Source organism: Chironomus tepperi, unplaced genomic scaffold, assembly GCF_022539635.2.
Source record: "Chironomus tepperi strain 1889 unplaced genomic scaffold, CSIRO-AGI_Ctep_v1 contig_408, whole genome shotgun sequence".
In the NCBI taxonomy this organism is placed as follows: Eukaryota; Metazoa; Arthropoda; class Insecta; order Diptera; family Chironomidae; genus Chironomus; species Chironomus tepperi.
The window spans coordinates 181,448-203,008 of NW_027226530.1; the positions used below are offsets into that span (position 1 = coordinate 181,448).

At 35.0% G+C, this 21,561-nt stretch overlaps 1 protein-coding gene across 1 annotated transcript; it reads right to left on the bottom strand.

Moving 5' to 3' along the window:
• Positions 1-600: 600 nt before the first annotated feature.
• LOC139096852 (pneumococcal serine-rich repeat protein-like) lies at positions 601-20,543 on the bottom strand. The gene is made up of 14 exons (XM_070648608.1): positions 20,473-20,543; positions 19,155-19,373; positions 10,668-19,092; positions 8,223-8,810; positions 7,560-8,153; positions 6,907-7,497; positions 5,980-6,843; positions 4,094-4,687; positions 3,440-4,030; positions 2,809-3,381; positions 2,242-2,622; positions 1,886-2,182; positions 1,201-1,824; positions 601-1,032 (listed from the first exon to the last, which is right to left on the bottom strand). The coding sequence occupies exons 1-14, from the start codon at positions 20,518-20,520 to the stop codon at positions 863-865; spliced, it is 14,559 nt and encodes a 4,852-aa protein (XP_070504709.1). The 5' UTR covers positions 20,521-20,543; the 3' UTR covers positions 601-862.
• Positions 20,544-21,561: the final 1,018 nt, after the last annotated feature.

The window sequence follows — 21,561 nt, forward strand, 5'->3', positions numbered from 1 at the left end:
AAACAATTAAAACGTTTGTTATTTTAAATTTAGTGAGAAATAGCGGAAGGTGATCGATACTAATGGTGACGGTGATGAGTTCAAATTTTACAAAATTTATTTCCGTCTGTTCTATAAAAATTTTAAGATGTTTAAGCTAAATTTAATTTTTAAAAATTATTTATGGACCATTTTAGTGAATGATGCTTAATTAAGGAAATGAGTTGATGCGAATCATCTGGTGGGCCCAGAATAGGGACGTATTGAGGTGGGGGTTAGGGGTTTGTTCAAGTTCCACCTCCCTTTTTGGAAAACAATTCTTGAATCAACTAGGAATTTAGTGAAGGAAGTCCCAAAACCCCTCGATGCATACAAACAATTTTTGGCTGTTCTCCTGATGCCTGACTCCAAAAGTCTAAAAGGGCACGTCCTCTTGAGGCCGGACTCTACAATGATGTGAATTGCTGTATATTCCTTATACTTACCTCTAATTTACTCAGCTTTCTGTTGTACTGTAAATATCTTCTTAATAAGCATCACAACATATAATTCAAAAATCGTAACTGTCAAAATATTTTTGAATTTTTTTTTCAGATTATTTTTTTTTTCAAAAGATGGAGCTACATGCTTAATATTGTGACTTTTTATTCAGTCTTCATAATTATTTATTTATTTTTTAAAAGAAAATTTAGATAATTTTTTGGTTAAATGTCCAAAAAGTTAAAAATCAAAAAAGTATCAAAAAAATTGATTATACATATTTGTCATCTAGTATAGAACTCATTATAAAATTTTACTTCTTACCAAATAAAATCTGTCAAATTTTAGATAACAACACTGAAAATAAATTGTAAATTCCAGCAATTTCTACCATTCATGGAACTTAATAACAGCATGAATGTTCTTTGCCGAAAATCAAATCGGTCCAATTTCTCATAACAACATAGCCAGATGGGCAGCCACAGTTTGTCGATTTAAAACTGATGAGAAGTTGAGCCCAGCTAAGTAATGGAATCTTAAAGCACCAGTCACATTGTCCAGCAATTGTTGTTACTGAAATGATTAAATAATTTTAAAGCTATATACTTTATGTATGTCAGGGATCAATTTCTCCAGTGTCAAGATATTGGTACACCAATCGTGGAATTGGTACCATACAGAACTATACCACCAACGGAGAAATCGACCCCTTGTGCATTGGACTGACGATTTTCAACTTACATGGATATGTCTTTGAAGTTGTAGTTGTGATAACTGTTGTGGTCGTTGTTGTAGGAGCCATTGTTGTTGGAGCTAAGGTTGTCGGTGCTAAAGTTGTAGGAGCTAAGGTAGTCGGTGCCAAAGTTGTTGGAGCTAAGGTAGTCGGTGCCAATGTTGTTGGAGCTAAGGTTGTCGGTGCTAAAGTTGTAGGAGCTAACGTAGTTGGAGGTAAAGTGGTTGGAGCCAATGTTGTCGGGATTTCAGTCGTAGGCACTGCGGTAGTGGGTATCGCTGTTGTAGGAATTGTAGTTACAGGAAGTGTTGTTGTAGTTACATTTGCTAAAGTCTGTGTAGTTGTTGTTGTAGTAGCATTGTCAACTGTAGGTGCCAATGTTGTTGTATTCAATGACACAGTTGTTGTATCTGATGTATTAGAAGCAACAGGAGCTAAGGTAGTTGCATTTGAAATCACAGCTGTAGTATCGGTTGAGCTTGGTGCTGGTGTTGTTGAATTTGATTGCGATATAGTTGATGCAATTGATGCTGTAGTTGTACTATCGGTTGAGCTTGGTGAGCTCGGTGCTATTGTAGTTGAATTAGATTGTGATATAGCTGTTGTAATTGATGCTGTAGCTGATGACGCAGCTAAAATTAAAAAAAAAAAGTTTACAATGCAGAAGTACAAAAAAATCAAATCAAATCTTACTTGTGGCAGTTGATGCACTCAAAATATTTGCAATATAAGCTGCCCATCCGGTTGCGGCCTGTGCTACTTGACTTTGTAGTGCAGTTACATTTGCAATATCAACTGCTAAGCTATTTGCACCCAAATTTTCACTCAAACTTTGACTTTGTGTAATCAAATTTTGAATATTGCTGATTGTGTCACTAACCGAAGCAGGAACGTCTGCTTGATTTGCAGCATAATTTTGCATACTTTGTAGTAGCATATTTAAGTCACTGATGGTTGACTCCACGGTTGTATTTAAAGCTGAAGTTGATGCTTTATAAAAAAGAATACAAATATTAGCAAAAATTGACTTTATGACAGCAAAAACTTACTGGCAGCAGCAGTTGCATTCGTGTCAGTTGACTTGTAAGCAATCCATGCTGCAGCATCCTGAGATGATAATAACTGTAAATTATTCAATTGTGCAGCATCCGTTGAGTAGTTATTAATCATAATATTATTGATCAGATCCCCAACTGAAGAAGATAATTGACCAGTTAGTGTTGTGAATGTAGGAACTCCGGCTTGATTGCCAGTATATGACTGCATGTCTTGAGCCAATGCAGCAAGATTCGATTGTAGAATCTGTGAGGTAGACAAAAGAGCCAAACGTGGATCAACAGTTGTTGTATTTTGAACTTGAGTCGTGTCTGTTGATGCCAATGTGGTATCAGTGGAGTTGGTGCTAGCAATTGAAACTGTTGTTGTTGTTGCTGAAAAATTAAAAAATTAAACCTTACCAAAAATCTGAGTAAATTCACTTTTCCTCTCATTATCACTTTCAAATCACTTTTAGTCACTTTTATGGCTTTAATACTTTCGTAAAATCAGCCATGTCATCATAATTAAATAATACTCATTTTAAAAATAATTTTTGCATAGGTTGTCCATATACTTACTTGAAGATGTGACGTCACTGGCTACATATTGTGCCCAAGCAGTCGCTTCTTGAGTTGCCAAAGTTGTCAAATCAGATAAACTTGTTGCATCAACTGAAGCAGGGTTGTTCATCATGTTTGCAATCAGATCTTGCACTTGACTAATCAAAGTTGAGATGTCACTAACAAATCCAGGAACTCCAGTTTGATTTCCTGAATAATTTTGAATTGTTTGCAATAAAGTTTGAAGTTCTGCAAGTAGCTGTTGTGCTGCAGTTATCATATCAATACGTGGATCAACAGTTGTTGTAGTTGTGTTGGTACTTAAAGTACTACCAGCTACATAAGCAGCCCATGCAGTTGCATCCTGTGCAGCTGCATTTTGTATGATAGTTAAAGCTGTAATGTCACTAGCCAAACTATTACTACCCATATTGGCAATGAGATCTTGTAACATAGTTATTAGTCCTGTAGTATCAGATACAAATTCAGGAACACCCGTTTGATTTCCAGTATAACTTTGCATGCTCTGCAATAATGCGTTCAAATCAGCAAATAAGGCTTGAGCTGTCGTTGTAAGATCTCCAGTTGAAGCTATAAAAAAATTGGTTAATAATTTTGAAGGTTTTAATTTTAAAAAGCATCATCTTACTTGCTGCACTTGTTGGTGCTGTATCACTTGCTTTATAAGTTGCCCATGCTGCGGCATCTTGAACTATACTATCTTGAATAGTTGCCAATAATCCAGCATCAACTGCATAAGTGTTATTCATCATGTTAGCAATCAAATTTTGAATTTGAGCGATCAAATCTGCAGTCAATCCTAAGAATGTCTGTACACCAGCCTGACTTCCTGTGTAGTTTTGCATATCCTGCATTAAAACATCAAGAACAGTCTGTAAGCCTTGTGCAGCATCAAGAAGTGCCAATCGTGGATCAGCTGTGGTTGTAGTAGTTGTAATTGTTGATAATCCAGAAACGTCACCGGCCACATATGCAGCCCATGCTGTTGCCTCTTGAGCTATTTGACTCTGGAGTGCTGTTAAAGCAGAAATGTCAGCCGTTAATCCATTCGTGCCAAAGCTTGCGATAAGATTCTCCAATTGAGTTATTAGATTGCTTGTATCATCTACAAATCCGGTAACTCCGGTTTGATTTCCTGCATAATTAAGCATGCTAGCCAATAATTCATTAAGGTCTGACAACAATGTTTGGGCGATGGTTGTAAGATCAGCTGTTGATGCTAAAGTTGGAAATTATTTTTGAAGTTAGATAAAATTATTTTAAATATTATAATTAAACTTACTAGCAGCAGCTGTTGAAGCAGTATTACTGTCCTTATAAGCAGTCCATGCAGCCGTATCCTGAGCTACAAAGTTCTGTAAATTACTCAACAAAGCAGCATCTGTTGTAAAGTCATTATTCATGATATTATTGATGAAGTTTTGAACTTGAGTTGTAATGTCTCCAGTTAAGCCTAAGAATGTTGTAATTCCTGACTGATCACCGGTGAATGCTTGAATATCCTGAGTCAATGCAGAGAGATTCGTCAATAGCAATTGAGCTTCAGCAATGAGAGCCAATCTTGGATCAACAGTTGTAGTTGTTGTTGTCGCTGTAGTTGTGGTATTTAAAGAACTTCCAGCTACATAAGCAGCCCAAGCAGTTGCTTCCTGTGCTGCTGCATTTTGCAATGCAGTCAATGCTGCAATACCATCAACCAAAGTATTACTACCCATATTTGCAATAAGTGCTTCTAACATAGTTATTAGTCCTGTTGTATCAGATACAAATCCAGGAACTGCTGTTTGATTTCCAGTATAACTTTGCATGCTTTGCAATAATGCGTTCAAATCTGCTAATAAGGCTTGTGCAGTCGTTGTAAGATCTCCTGTTGAAGCTATAAAAAAATAAAATTTAAATGAAATACTTAACCCTTGAGCCAAAATGGAAAGATTTTCGCCAGACTTTTTTTGTCCGTCCGATTTTGCCAGATTTTCGCAAGATATTGGACGATTTTTTTTTCGCACGAAAAACTCCGTCCGATTTTGAAAGATTTTTGAACGATATTGACAGAAAAAAAATCTTGCATTTTCTGGCAAAAATCTGACGAATCTTATTGTCAGAATTTTCTTTGAAAACGTTCGAAAAATCTTGCAGTTTTCGGTCCGACTGTGCAAGATAAATCTTGCAAAATTCGGATGAAAAAGTCTTTCGAATATCGGACAGAAATTGAAAGATTCTTGAGCGATTTTGCCAGATATTTTTTTGAATTTTTTCTTTTGGAATTTTCAGAGAATCTTATAAGTTTTATATTTCTGATTTTTTCCCAGATTATGCCGGACACACGTTTTACTAGATTAATTAGAAGTAAAGATTTCGGTTTCTCGTTACTAAATTTTCTTGATTGTACCTAAAATGATTTGATTTGAAAATCAGTATAATACATAAAGGGAATTTCGCAATTTCCTCCCAAGAGATCTATATTATGATGTAGAATTAAAAAACAAATTTATACCAACTTATTCTTAATTTGTCATTAGTTAAAAAAATAACTTCGGAATCTAAACAAATTTAATACATTCACATGTGAATACAATGTGAATAAAATACATTTAAACTAAATATTTTGAAAAATTAAATAGGGTTTTTTTCAGGTTTTTTTTTAAATAAGTACAACATAAATTTAATTCAAAAAATAAATTTAAAATATAACTATATTTCATGCTTGAAATTCATTAGTAACTTATATATGTCTTTTGCCATACATAAAGTTATATAATTTCAAATAGCGGTAGCTCAGCGGTTAAGTGTAGGACTTCAAGTCAAATCCCAAGACAAATCTGGCAAAAATCGGACGAGTATAAAAGGTTTTAAAAAGATTCAAACGCTTGTGAAGTATATGAGAAAAAAAATAGAAAAAATATAATTTTTAAATTTTTAATTAGAAATCTTGCAATATCTTTCAAAATCTTTCAAAAATCGTCCATAACTTGCATGCAAGTTAGTCAAGTTATGGACGATTTGTCTGGCAAAATCTGCCAGGCTTTATAGCGGTTTTCTTGCATTGTCGTGCAGTTAAGGGTTTTTAATGTATGGAAATTCTTGCAAAATCTGGCAAAAATCGTTCTCGGGCAAAAATCTTGCATTCGAATTCTGGCAATATAAAAGTTTTAAATTTATCTGTCTTACTTGCTGCAATTGTTGGTGTTGTATCACTTGCTTTATAAGTTGCCCATGCTGCGGCATCTTGAGCAATGCCATCTTGAATAGCAGCCAACAATGAAGCATCAACTGCATAAGTGTTACTCATCATGTTGGCAATCAAGTTTTGAATTTGAGTCGTTAAATCTGAAGTCAGACCCAAGAATGTTGAAATTCCAGCTTGATCTCCTGCATAGTTTTGCATCTCTTGGGTCAATCCAGCAATTATTGTCGCCAAGTTTTGAGCTTCAGTAAGTAATGCCAATCTTGGATCGACAGTTGTTGTTGTAACGTCATTCGCTACATATTGTGCCCAAGCAGTTGCTTCTTGAGTTACCAAAGTTGTCAAATCAGATAAACTTGTTGCATCAACTGAGGCAGGGTTGTTCATCATGTTTGCGATCAGATCTTGCACCTGACTAATCAAAGATGAGGTGTCACTGATAAATCCAGGAACTCCAGTTTGATTTCCTGAATAGTTTTGAATTGTTTGCAATAAAGTTTGAAGTTCCGCAAGAAGCTGTTGTGCTGCAGTTGTCATATCAACACGTGGATCAACAGTTGTTGTAGTTGTGTTGGTACTTAAAGTACTACCAGCTACATAAGCAGCCCATGCAGTTGCATCCTGTGCAGCTGCATTTTGTATGATAGTTAAAGCTGAAATGTCACTAGCCAAACTATTAATACCCATATTGGTAATGAGATCTTGTAACATAGATATTAATCCTGTTGTATCAGATACAAATTCAGGAACACCCGTTTGATTTCCAGTATAACTTTGCATGCTCTGCAATAATGCGTTCAAATCTGCTAATAAGGCTTGTGCAGTTGTTGTAAGATCTGCTGTTGAAGCTACAAAAAAAAAAAATCGGTTAATAATTTTGAAGGTTTTAATTTTAAAAAGCTTCATCTTACTTGCTGCACTTGTTGGTGCTGTATCACTTGCTTTAAAAGCTGCCCATGCTGCGGCATCTTGAACTATACTATCTTGAATAGTTGCCAACAATCCAGCATCAACTGCATAAGTGTTGTTCATCATGTTAGCAATCAAATTTTGAATTTGAGTGATCAAATCTGCAGTCAATCCTAAGAATGTCGATACTCCAGCCTGACTTCCTGTGTAGTTTTGCATATCCTGCATCAAAACATCAAGAACAGTCTGTAAGCCTTGTGCAGCATCAAGAAGTGCCAATCGTGGATCAGCTGTGGTTGTAGTAGTTGTAATTGTTGATAATCCAGAAACGTCACCGGCCACATATGCAGCCCATGCTGTTGCCTCTTGAGCTATTTGACTTTGGAGTGCAGTTAGAGCTGAAATGTCAGCCGGTAATCCATTCGTGCCAAAGCTTGCGATAAGATTCTCCAACTGAGTTATTAGATTGCTTGTATCATCTACAAATCCTGTGACTCCGGTTTGATTTCCTGCATAATTAAGCATGTTAGCCAATAATTCATTAAGGTCTGACAACAATGTTTGGGCGATGGTTGTAAGATCAGCTGTTGATGCTAAAGTTGGAAATTATTTTTGAAGTTAGATAAAATTATTTTAAATATTATATTTAACTTACTGGCAGCAGCTGTTGAAGCAGTATTACTGTCCTTATAAGCAGTCCATGCAGCCGTATCCTGAGCTACAAAGTTCTGTAAATTACTCAACAATGCAGCGTCCGTTGTAAAGTCATTATTCATGATATTATTGATGAAGTTTTGGACTTGTGTTGTAATGTCTCCAGTTAAGCCTAAGAATGTTGCAATTCCTGACTGATCACCGGTGAATGCTTGAATATCCTGAGTCAATGCAGAGAGATTCGTCAATAGTAATTGAGCTTCAGCAATGAGAGCCAATCTTGGATCAACAGTTGTAGTTGTTGTTGTCGCTGTAGTTGTGGTATTTAAAGAACTTCCAGCTACATAAGCAGCCCAAGCAGTTGCTTCCTGTGCTGCTGCATTTTGCAATGCAGTCAATGCTGCAATGCCATCAACCAAAGTATTACTACCCATATTTGCAATAAGAGCTTCTAACATAGTTATTAGTCCTGTTGTATCAGATACAAATCCAGGAACTCCTGTTTGATTTCCAGTAAAGCTTTGCATGCTCTGCAATAATGCGTTCAAATCAGCTAATAAGGCTTGAGCTGTCGTTGTAAGATCTCCAGTTGAAGCTATAAAAAAATAAAATTTAAATTAAATACTTAAGTCTATTTTAAAGATTTAAAATTTATCTGTCTTACTTGCTGCACTTGTTGGTGCTGTATCACTTGCTTTATAAGTTGCCCATGCTGCGGCATCTTGAGCAATGCCATCTTGAATAGCAGCCAACAATGAAGCATCAACTGCATAAGTGTTACTCATCATGTTGGCAATCAAGTTTTGAATTTGAGTCGTTAAATCTGAAGTCAGACCCAAGAATGTTGAAATTCCAGCTTGATCTCCTGCATAGTTTTGCATCTCTTGAGTCAATCCAGCAAGTATTGTCGCCAAGTTTTGAGCTTCAGTAAGTAATGCCAATCTTGGATCAATAGTCGTCGAAGTTGTAGCTGAAGAATTCGTGACATAAGCAGCCCAGTCAGCAACTTGTTGAGCAACTGCAGATTGGATAGCATTAACAAGTGCTGCATCTGTTGTATAATTGTTGTTCATCATGTTCGCTTCAAGAGCTTGAATTTGATTAAGTAAATCATTAATTGCAGTTGTGAATCCAGGAATTCCAGTTTGATTGCCAGTAAAGTTTTGAATCTGTGCGAGTAAGTCATTGAGAGTTGCCGTTGCACTTGCAAGAGTTGAATTGAGAGCAATTCTGGGGTCAGTTGTAGTATTTGCTAGAGTTTAAAGAAATGAGAAAATTTTCATGAATTTTTTGCTTTAATTTGACATAATTTTAAGTTTTTGGTTGAAATTGACTAAATAGTCTTAAAGATCAATAGAATTCGACTACAAAAGTCGAAAACCCCAATATATTGGGTAGTAAAATTGCTCAATTTGAAAATTAAAAGACTGTTTCAAATTTGCGAATTTTAGTTTATTTTTGTTCAATTTTAAATGCTGCCAGGTGTGGTGCTTCAAATCGTCCTAAATTTAGTCTTCATCTAAGCTCATCATCAGCTCACAGTTCACCTAAAATGAAAAGAAATATATTAGTATGTGAGCGAAAAACTAAAAATTATTCATACTTCCTGTTTGATTCCAACTATAAAACCTAAGAGAAATTTTAAAATAACATAAAATTAAAATTTAAAAAAGTCAAAACAAAGCCAATTTGTTCGAATGGGCAAAAATATTAATTAATTCCTTTTTATTAATTTTTCTCCAACTTCAAATTTACAAAATGTTTTACAATTTTCGATTTTCAACATTTCGTGCACACAAATCAGTAACTACAGCAGTGATGAGTAGATCCAATAAGAGCGTCGACAAAGTTTGTGATCAATTTGAATCCAGTTGGACAGATGCAGGCATAGTTGGAGAAATTCGTAAGGAGAGTAATGATGCTGTTGATTGTTGGAATCTGATAGCAATAGCCACACTGGTTGGCTATTGTCGTAGCTAAATTGAGAAGTTTTGGAATGAAAATTATTAGATCGCAGCTTAATTCAACAGTTTTTAAAAATATTACTCAGTACTCATTACTCGAGTAACAAATAATGGATTAGTATAGCTTAATTGATTCTATTAAATATGAAGATTAAAGCACTAATGGCTTTATGCTTTGTAAATATTGAATATATTGAATTTACTGATAGCTAAGAGTTCTCTAGACCGGCACCAAGATTTCCCAAATTCAATCCCAAACAGAACCAAGCCGGCCTTGAACTTTCAAATCGATCGAGTATTAATCTCTACCCATGACTCTGAATTGCAATATTTCCCTGGAAATCCTAGTCCGGATCCCGATAGTTAGAAAGCATAAATGACCACAAATATCAGAAGTCAATGTTATGCCAATGGATAACTCAAAACCTTCAACAAGACATTCCATTTTGCGTACATACCTGGATATGTTTTCGTAGTTGCCACTGTCGTTGTTGTCGTTGTTGGTGCAGCAGTTGTAATTGGTGTTGTAGGAACGGGTGCCAAAGTGGTGGTAGTTGTAGTTGTTGTCGTTGTAGTGGTTGTAGGAGCAGTTGCTAAAATGAAAGAAAAGTGAAAATTTTGTTTAAAAAACTATTCAAATAATATGTTTATTTACCGATCATTCCGAATCACTAACACGAATCACTAAAAATTATGTTTTTAACTGAAAATTTATACTTCAAAAACTCTTAACGTTTTGTTAGTGATTTTTTAAATTAATTTAATTTAAGTAGGCATTGATAAAATTGTTCTCATTTCAAATATTTTTTTCATCAGAATTTAAGCACTTTTTGTGAAATTTTGAAAGCATCTAAGCAACAGTTCATTGAATTCGTGGTAAGTAAGTTGAATTTTGTGTTCATCCCACTCTCACTAGTTCTCATCCACTCTTTTAACATTCTAAAGATGAAAACAGATGAGAATTGGACGATATTTACGTGAAATTACTCCATTTTTTTCAATGATCACTGTGATTGTCGCATATTCTAGATCTATTTTCGAGGACAACGAGTCAGATAGACCTTAAGCCAGAAAACCGGTGTTTGCACTCAGAATCATCAAATTTCAATCAAAAAACTAAATAATGAACAAAAAAGTTTACTTACTCGTTGTTGTGTAGACAAGACAGGCACTCCATTGAGCTTGGATAGCACTAAATGTAGCATAAAGGCTATTTGATGTCACCAAATCTGTCGAATAAGAATTACTCAATACTGTTCCATTGAATGCAGTTATATTTCCCAATAGCCACACAGCATCTTGTAGAATTGGATTGACACAGGCACTCGCAGCATTAGAGCTGGATATGATGTTCATCAAGTCAGATACATTTGATGCCAAAATTAAATTACTTCCCATAAATTCAGTTCGATTGTCATAATTTTTACAGGCTGCTTCCGCTGCTTGAAGATCAAGAATTGCCTGAGTTAAACTTGCAGCATTGGCTACACTTGTGTTGTAAGTCGCGACTAAAATTGATTGATTAAATGATATTGATGCATTGTTAAGCAGTGCCATAGCTTGTTGAACTGCACTCAAGCAAGGTGATGTCGATGGAATATTTAAAATATCAGCAGCAATTGCTGATAAATTAGATACAGCTGCGGAACTGACAGCAAAGAATGCAGATCTCGGGTCATAATTTTGACAAGCTGTAAGTTGAGCTTGAGCATTTGCAATTGATTGTTGTAGATCGAGGACAATAGATGCACTGATATCATAAGTATAGTTGAAGATGTCAACTTGTAAGGACGTAGATGTGCTAAGAAGAATTGTCAGGTTCTGTTGGAGTTCTGCCATGCAAGCTAATGAACTATTTGATGGAATTGATGCAAGCAGACTGTTGATGTCAGTAATAGCAGTTGTAATTGTTGGAACTAACGTTGTTCTGTTGTCAAAGTTAAGGCAAGCATTGAAAGCTGCTTGAAGATCAGCAATTGATGCTGTCAAGGTTGTTATCATCGACACGTCAATATCGTATGTGAAACTGAATATCATTGTTGGAAGGAGCTGCGATGCATTCATGATCATACTAAGGTTTTGTTGGATTGAACTTAAGCATGATGAATCAGCTGTTGAATTCATTATTAATGAACTGAGAGCATTAAGAGCTGCTAAATTAGCTGTGACATTTGGCATCAGTAAAGTTCTACTGTCAAACGTCTGACAAGCTATGAAAGCTGCCTGTGCTTGAGCTAATGATGTTTGAAGTTCACTGATCACTGTTTGTCCAATATCGTAAGTATAATTGAATATATCAGTTGGAAGTGATGCTGATATCGTAGACAAAATAGTCAAATTAGCTTGAATTGGACTTAAGCATATTGGATCAGCTGTAGAATTGGCAACAATAGCTGCAAGATTTGTCAAATCTGCTAAAAGGCTATTTATTGTTGGAACTAGTAAGGTCCTGTTGTCAAACACCAAACAGGCATTGTAGGCAGCTTGAAGTTGAGTGAATGAGACATCAAAGTTGATCATGAGAGCCAAGTCAGCTGCATAGGAGCTATTGAATAGTCCAGACTCTATAGCTAACTGCAAGGTCAGTAAGTTACTCAAATCTAGTTGGATAGGACCGAGGCAGTAAGGATTAGCAGTTGATGTCATGAGAATATTAGCAAATGCATTCAAACTTGCTGAATCAGCTGAGACTTCAGCTTGCAATAATGTTCTGTTGTCAAATAGTAAGCATGCATCATAAGCTGCTTGTTCCATAGCAATAGATGCTTGAATGTCAGCAATAATAGTCGCAGCAATGTCATAAGTGTAATTAAAAATGTCAATTTGAAGTGATGCAGATGCCCCGACCAAAATACTCAAATTCTGTTTTATTGGATCGAGACAGTAAGGATCTGCAGTGGAATTCATGGCTAAGTCACCCAAAGTTGACAGATTAGCCAACACATTTATCACAGTTGGAACTAACAAAGTTCTATTGTCAAAGTTAAGACAGGCTATATATGCAATCTGCAACTGTGCAAATGTCGCATCAACTTCTGCCAGAATAGCTGCATCCGTGCTATAAGAATAATTGTACAATCCAGACTGCAATGCATGTGCGAAATTGTTCAAAATCGTTAAATTTTGTTGGATGGCTGTTAAGCAGTAAGGATCAGCAGTTGAGGACATAACAAGATTATAAAATGCTGTCAAATTTGCTAAATCTCCAGTCAGTTCCGTTTCTAACAAAGTTCGATTATCAAACAGTAAGCATGCAGCATAATTAGCTTGTTCCATAGCCAATGCAGCTTCAAAATCAGTAATGATCCAGGATGCAATCTCATAGCTGTAGTTGAAGATGTCGACTTGAAGATTTGATGCCATACTAACCAGCATGGTCAAATTGTAATTTAGAGGACCAAGACAGTACTGATCAGCAGTAGAATTAGCTGCAATATTAGCAAGTACTGTCAAATTGGCTTGTAAAGCAGCAACGGTTGGAACTAAAAGAGTTCGGTTGTCAAAGAGTAAGCAAGCATTATAAGCAGTTTGAATATCAATTATAGCTGACTGCAAACTCAACAAAACATTCAGGTCTAATTCATAAGAATTATTAAATAGTTCCGATGAAAATACGACAGCACCAGATAGCATCATACTGACATTTTGTTGAATAGCTGTTAAACAGTAAGGATCAGCTGTAGATGCCATAATTGTATTCGACAGAGTTGTTAGGTCATTCAAAGTAGCTGTGACATTTGGTTGTAGTAATGTCCTGTTGTCAAATGCAAGGCAGTCAATGTAATTGGCTTGTTCTAGTGCTAATGACAATTGGAAGTCATTAAGGATTGCTGTTGCGATATCATAACTATAATTGAAGATGTCAATCTGTAGATTTGCAGTCATGCTGAGCAAAAGTGTCAAGTTGTATTGCAGAGGACCTAAGCAGTATTGATCTGCTGTAGAATTTGCTGCTAAGCCAGCAAGAATAGTTAAATTTGCTTGTAGAGCTGCTACAGTTGGAACTAACAATGTTCTATTGTCAAATAGTAAGCAGGCATTGTAAGCAGCTTCAAGTTGAGCTACAGCCACATCCATGCTCTGCATATTCACCCAATCTTGGAAGTAAGAATTGCCAAAAAGTCCAGCCTGAATTGCCTGAGCTAAAGCTAGAATAGCACTTGCATTTTGTTGAATGGCTGTAAGACAGTATGGATCAGCACTTGAAGACATGATCGTATTGACTAAGGTTGTTAAATTAGCCATATCTCCAGTTAGTTCAGTTTCCAATAATGTTCTATTGTCAAATAGTAAACATGCTTCATATGCAGCTTGTGCATCAGCTAAGGAACTTTGTAAGCTACTTAAAATTGTCGATCCAATTGTATAGTCATAACTATAAAAGTCTTGTTGGAATGATTGTGAAATGTTCAACAAAAGTGAGACATTTTGCTGTAGAGGAACTAAGCAGTATGAACTGGCTGTGGAATTAGCTAGAAGATTATTTAAAACTGAAGCATTTGCAGCTGCACCGGAAATGATTGAAAGCAATGGAATTCTTGGATCAGCTAGGCATGTAGCTAGTCCAGCTTGAGCATCAGCTATTGACATCTGTAGACTTCCAATAATCGCTAATCCAATGTCGTAAGTATAATTGAACAGCTCAATCTGCAATGACTGTGAAATGTTAATCATCAATGTCAAATTAGCTTGTAGTGGTCCTAAGCATGCTGGATCAGCAATTGCAGATGTAACTTGATTAATTAAGGTTGTCAAATTTGTTATAACTGATGGTAATTCTGCAACCAATAAGGTTCTATTGTCAAACAACAGACAGGCATCATAAGCAGCTTGTAATTGTGCCACAAGTTTGTCCAAGTTTATCATATTGGCTAAATCCTCATTGTAAGTTGAGCTGAATAATCCAGACTGTAAGGCTTGTGAAAGTGTTTGAATGACTGACAAATTCTGTTTAATTGGATCTAGACAGTAAGGAGCAGCTGTTGATGACATGATCAAGTTGGCTAGAATTGTCAAATTTGTTAGATCTCCAGTCAGTTCCTCTTGTAACAATGTTCTGTTGTCAAATGTCAAACAAGCATTGTAAGCTGCTTGTGCTTCAGCAATGGATACTTGAAATCCTGCAATTATTGCAGCTCCAATGTCATAAGTGTAGTTAAAGATATCAGTTTGTAGTGATCCAGATGCAGTTATGAGAACAGACAAATTAGCTTGTAATGGACCTAAGCAGTATGAACTTGCTGTAGAGTTAGCAAAAATGCTATTTAAGGTTGCTAGGTCATTCAATACAGTTGTGACAGATGGAGTTAGTAATGTCCTGTTGTCAAACACCAAGCAAGCAGCATATGAAGCCTGAATATTTGCAAATGCAGTATCCAAATCAATAAGACTAATCATATCCATATAATATGTTGAATTGTACAGTCCAGATTGTATTGCTGCTGCTACGGACATCAACAAACTAAAGTTCTGTTGAATTGGACCAAGACAGTAAGGATCAGCAGTTGAGGATGACAAAATGTTTCCAAAGATTGTCAAATTTGCTAAATCTCCAGTTAGTTCTACTTCCAATAAAGTTCGATTGTCAAATGTCAAACATGCATCATAAGCAGCTTGAGCTTGAAGTAATGCCAACTGATATCCAGAAATTATTGCAGCACCAATGTCATAAGTGTAGTTGAAAATGTCTGTAGATATTGTAGATGAAATCGACATCAAGATTGACATATTATATTGCAATGGAAGTAAGCAATATGAACTAGCTGTAGAATTAGCCACAATAGCTGCAAGAGCTGTCAAATTTGCTACAAGGCTATTTACTGTTGGAACTAGTAAGGTCCTGTTGTCAAATACCAAACAGGCATTATAGGCAGCTTGAAGTTGAGCAAATGAGACATCAAAGTTGACCATAAGAGTCAAATCAGCTGCATAGGAGCTATTGAATAGTCCTGATTCTATAGCCAGCTGCAAGGTCAGTAAATTACTCAAATTTTGTTGGATTGGACCAAGGCAGTAAGGATTAGCAGTCGATGTCATGAGAATATTAGCAAATGCATTCAAATTTGCTGAATCAGCTATGATTTCAGGTTGTAGTAATGTTCTGTTGTCAAATAGTAAACATGCAGCATATGCTGATTGTAGCTGTGCTAAGTATGACTGCATCTCAGTAACAATCGCGAGTCCAATGTCATAAGTGTAATTGTATATATCAGTTTGAATCATGATGGACACATTGGTTAAAATGCTAGCATTTTGTTGTAATGGACCTAAGCAGTATGCACTGGCAGTTGAACTAGCAAGCAAGTTGGTTAAATTTGTCACAGCTGTGAGAATATTGTTGACATTTGCAGCCAATACAGTTCTGTTGTCATAAGTCAAACATGCATTATAAGCAGCTTCGAATCCGGCTGTGACTAGCTGTAACTCAGAAACTATCGACAATCCAATATCATACGTGTATTCAGTTAATGATGCTTGCAGACTAAGAGTCGCATTCATCACAGCTGTCATATTAGCTGTCAATGATGCTAAGCAACCAGGATCAGCAGTCGAACTCGAAATCAGGTTCAACAGGACGTTAATATTATTAATGACTTGATTGATGCTAGGAAGAAGTAATGTCCGATTATCAAAGGCCTGACAAGCTGCCAATTCCTTCTGCAACTCAATTGTCAAATTTTGTGCACCAGCAACAATTTGGACATCCAAATCGTAAGTGAAATTGAAGATTAAAGTAGGCATGGTTTTAGCTATAGCCATTACAGATGTCAGATTAGATAGCAATAGACCAGCACAACTTGAATCCATTGATGAACTTAACGTTATATTAATCATTGTCTGAAGATCCAAAATGACTTGAGTGATGTTGGGAATCAAAGCAGTTCTGTTGTCATAAACCAAACAGACATTGTAAGCAGCTTGGAATTCGGATGCAATTAGTTGTAACTGGGAAACAACTGACAGTCCAATATCATAAGTATAGTCAGTCAATGATGTCTGTAGATCAACAGTCAAATTCATTACAGCTGTCATATTAGCTGTCAATGATGCAAAACATGCAGGATCACCAGTTGCACTGAGAGTCAGGTTCAATAAGCTGTTAATATCATTAATGACTTGATTGATGCTTGGAAGCAGTAATGTCCGATTATCAAAGGCCTGACAAGCTGCAAGTTCGTTCTGGAGCTCAATTGTTATATTTTCCATGCCTGTAATAATTTGGACGTCAACATCGTAAGCGAAATTGAAGATTGATATCGGTATGGATTCAGCTACAGCCAATATAGATGTAAGATTTGATAGCAATGGACCAGCACAGCTTGAATCCATTGATGAGTTCAGTGTTATGTTTATCAATGCCTGAATGTTCAAAATGACTTGATTGATGTTGGGAATCAATGCAGTTCTGTTGTCATAAGGAGTATTCATGCAGACATTAAACTCAGCACGAAGTTGCTCAACAATACTTGGCAGTGCATCTACAGATGCAAAATCAACATGATAATCTGTTGCATTCAGCTGTGTCTGTAGACTCAATGCCATATCCATAACACCACTGATATTTTGCTGTGACATGTTTAGGCAATATGGATCAAGACCAGTAACATTCATGGTTAGGTTCCATAGATTAGACAAGTCTGTTATGGCTTGGGCGATTCTCGGCAACAAGATCGTTCGGTTGTCAGACTTACATAAGCTAAGATTGTAATTAACAGCTGCAGTTGACGTCAAAATGAAGTTCAAGACCTTTTCTTCAGTCTCATAAGATTGTGACATTAAGGAACTACTCACTGCCTTAGTTTGATCCATTAAGAATTGAGCATCAGCAATTACAGCACTAAGACATGCTGGATCAATGCTTGTGTTGCCTTTAAGGTTCAAAATTGCTGTCAAATTGGTAACAATGAGATCAATGATTGGAACTAAAGTTGGTCGCATGTCTGTAGTTCCATTTGTACAAGTTCCGACTTTTTTGCAAGTGCTGTATTGACTCTGGACAGTTGATAGTCTCTGCTGTGCATTACTAACAGCAACATTGATGCATTGATTAAATGTGACATTGGCTGAGGCTATATTTGCAGCAACAGATGCAATACTGGCATTTCCAATTGCAAATACATTCGGATTGTATCCAGTAAGTCCAGTATTAACAGCTGTTACACAGTTTGAGACATGAGTGTCAAAGGATGGAACTAACAGGAAGGCATTAACGCATGGCCATCCTTTACAATAAGTATTGACACAGGAATCGACAGTGCTTGTAAATCTATTAAAGTTCTTGCCATGACTTGTCAAATCAGTTGTCATGCTAGCTGCGATATTATTAACAGCTGTGGCTGTATTTTGCATGCATGACTTAACATCACTTTGTAATTTATCTTGAATGTCTAGTGCCTGACCTGCATATTGCTGACAGCATGGATAAAGACTTGATGAATTGATGACAGTCTCAGCGAATGTCAATGCTGATGATGAAACCGCAGCTGTGGAATTTTGGATTGCTGTGTCAATGTAGGAATTAAAGGCAGCAATTGAATTGTTGATATTTAAGCCTAATGTATTGTATGATGCCTGAATGTTCAATTGGAAGCCGTCCATATGCGTTTTAAAAGTCTTCATTCTAGTTTTAAAGATGCTGTTCCTTAACAGTCCAGTATTGGTATTGATATTGAGAATTCCTTTAATTACAAATCCTGAATGGTCATTGACATATCGATTGACTCTGGATAGTAAGAAGCTTTGAGCACGAAGTTCAACATTTCTAGCTAAGGCATAATCATGTTGTAAATTGTGACGGAATCGACCAATTGCTCTCAATCCAGATGCTATACATGAAGTGTCATTAAATCCAGCACTAGTGCTGTCATTTAGTGGCTTACTATTGCAGTAAGCCTTGACACATCTCGATCCATTGTTCTTCAAGCTTCCAACAAGGCATTGAGTACAGCTGAGGACGGAATTCATCCACAAGTAAGTCGCATTGAAAGTTGCTGTCACATTTGTAAGAAGTGTGGAAGTAAGGACTTGAACGAGTGTCTTGGTCGTGACAGTTGAGGTTGTAAATCCAGCAATTGATGAGTTAAGGTTTGTCCATTGAGTTATGAGATTAGGAACAGATGAACTTGATGGACATACACAGCCACCGCTTATTTGAGCTCTCAAATTCTGAATAGTTGTTGCTGCATCATTCAAGTCCTTAAACAAGTACGGCAAGTATAAGATGAAATTTTTAGCATGAACACCAACATTAGCACGGAAGTTGTCAGTATCACGTGGAAGTATTGTCGATGGAACTGGATAGACTGGATCATACGGTGTCAATCCAAATGGTGACTGATTTGGACGTCGACCACCCATGACTGTTGCTATGGACATCATTGAGTATCCTAAACGTCTTGGTGCCTGGTCATAGAGATTTACAGCAAGTGATGCCAATGTTCGTCCACAATTTGAGTATGATTTGTTATTAAGGGTGGATGTGAAGGATGCAACATTTGCATCAATTCCATGCACTGTTGTATTTATGGTTGTAATCAGACTTTTCAGTGACGGACTGACTAGCTGAATTGTCTATATGGATTGTAGATTTGTGATTAATTATGGACATAACTAGTTTGAGGCTTGATACTTACAGACGTGCTTATAGTCGATGGATTGATGACCACAGGCGGCTTCACGTAGATCAAAAAATCTGACTGCGAAAACTGCCAGTTGAGGGAAAAGCCAGTAAAGCTGAGAACATTGTAAGCTACAGTTGATACAAATGATGATGTTAAGGCCAACGGTAACGTAATTAAATTAACGATTAATGTCCCAATAAAATTTAATATAGGAAATTGTGATTCGATGCCCTGGAAATGTGAGATTGAGGTGGAATGTTATTAACATGGCATGGGGTATTATTATTTAGGGGAAATTGAGACCGAGACTTAGAGTTTCTAGACTTGATCAAGAGATTTGACGAAAATTCCATTCTAGCCGCAGTCTCTGTTAAGGTCTCTAAATTGGTATTGTTCTCAAAAATTCGTCGAAACCGAGACTTTGGGAAATCCTGATTGTCCCACTTTGAAATTTATTTTTTTGAATTTTTAAATTTTTTCATATTTTCCAATAATTTTAAATATTTCAAAATGTAAAATTTTTTAAAAAAAATTTTGTTAAATTAATTTTTATAAAATTTTTATTTAATTTTTTATAAAAAATTTTGAACTTCTTTAACTTTACTTTTTGAAATTGGATTTTTTTTTCAATTTTGAAAAAAAAATTAAAAAAAGTACAAATTTTCATTTAAATTTTAAATGTTGGAAAAAAATTTGATATTTAATTAATTGTAAATATTTAATATTGAATTATAATGAACTTTTTTAAATTTTTAAATTTTATGTTCTATTTTTTAATTTTTTTAGAGTCAATTTTAATTTTAATTAAATTTTGAATTTTTGAAGAATTTAATTATTTTTTTTTTGAATTTTTCAGTAATTATTCTAAAATTTGATTTTTAATTTTTTAAAAATTGACCTCCTTTTTCTTTAGAAAATTAGTGAATATTTTCCAAATTTTAACCTTTTAAAAATTTAGACTTTTTTGAAAATAATTTTTTCCCCAAATTTAAATGTATTTTTTTCCAAATTTTATTTTTTATAAATTTTAAATTGGTTTTAAATTTTAATTTTTCAACATTTTAAATTTTTTAAAAATTTTTCCAATTTAAATTTTTTTCTTCATCATATTTTTAATTTTGTAATTTTTTTTTAACTTGCTTTTCTAATGTAAACTATTGTTGTCAATTTAATACTTTTTTAAATTTTATTTCTTTTTTAACTTGTTTAATTTAAGTTTAAAATTATTTTACTCATTTAAAATTATGCAAAAAATTGCAATGGCAGCGCAAAAATTGACACAAACTTTTTTCCACGTAAGCAAAAAATAAAAATAAAAAAAAATCCTCACCTGAGCCACAAGGAGCAGCACAAAGGCACTTAAAATAACTTTATTCATTTTTCACAGTTGAAACAATTGTGAGTGCCCGAAAATGATAGTCAAAAAGTTTTATTCAACGACTTCGTCTCAGTTCGGCTGTTTTGGGGATGGAACTAAAATTTGCATTGAAAATTTATGGGCGGAGCTGTTCAAAAGCTTTTCAAAGCTTTTTTGTGATGAGCTTTTTGAAAGCTTTTATTGTTGTTGATTTTGATATGGAAAAAATATGGGAAATGAAGCTTGATGGATAAAATGAGGACAATTGAGACTTGAATATTATCTAGTTTATTGAATTTGACCAATTCAATTTTAAATTGGTCTGGAAAAATTGAATTTGCTTTCAAAATTTGAATTTGCTTTCAAAATTTGAATTTGCTTTAAAAATTTGAATTTGTCTTCAAAATTTGAATTCACTCTTTTTTTCATTTTTAGTTTTCCAAATTTAGACAAATGTTTGACAACAGAAAACTCATTTTTTCAAAATGCTTCAGTTTCATGCTCAATATGCCTGTTAAACATGTCTAGTTTGAATTAGCGTTTTCAAAATTTGAATTTGTTTAAAAAGTTGAATTTGTCTTCAAAATTTGAATTTGCTTTAAAATTTGTTTACACTGTTTTCGAAAAATCTTCAAAATTTTAAATTTTAAAAATCTGAAATATTTCATTATTAATTCTCATTTAAAGAAAAAGCTGCTCGAAAGTTCCAAATAAACAAAACTGTTTCCAATTTCTTTTTCTAATTATTTCAAAAAAATATTTGAACAGTTTAAAAAGTTTTTTCCTTTGTGTTCTGAATATGATACCGAAAATATTTGCAGGTATGAATTTCATATTGCCAGCTAATAACGAGACAAAGTAGGCCGGTAACATCTGTCAAAATAATCTAGAAAGTTTATTATTTACATTTCACTTTTGTGTAATTAAATTTTGAATTTCAAGGCAAAATTTCTTGGTGACTCAATTTCAATGTCTGATATTGTTCATGCATAATACTGTAAAATTTAAAAAACTATCAAGAACATATTCTAAATGTCAATTTATTTTTTAAACAAATTTTGA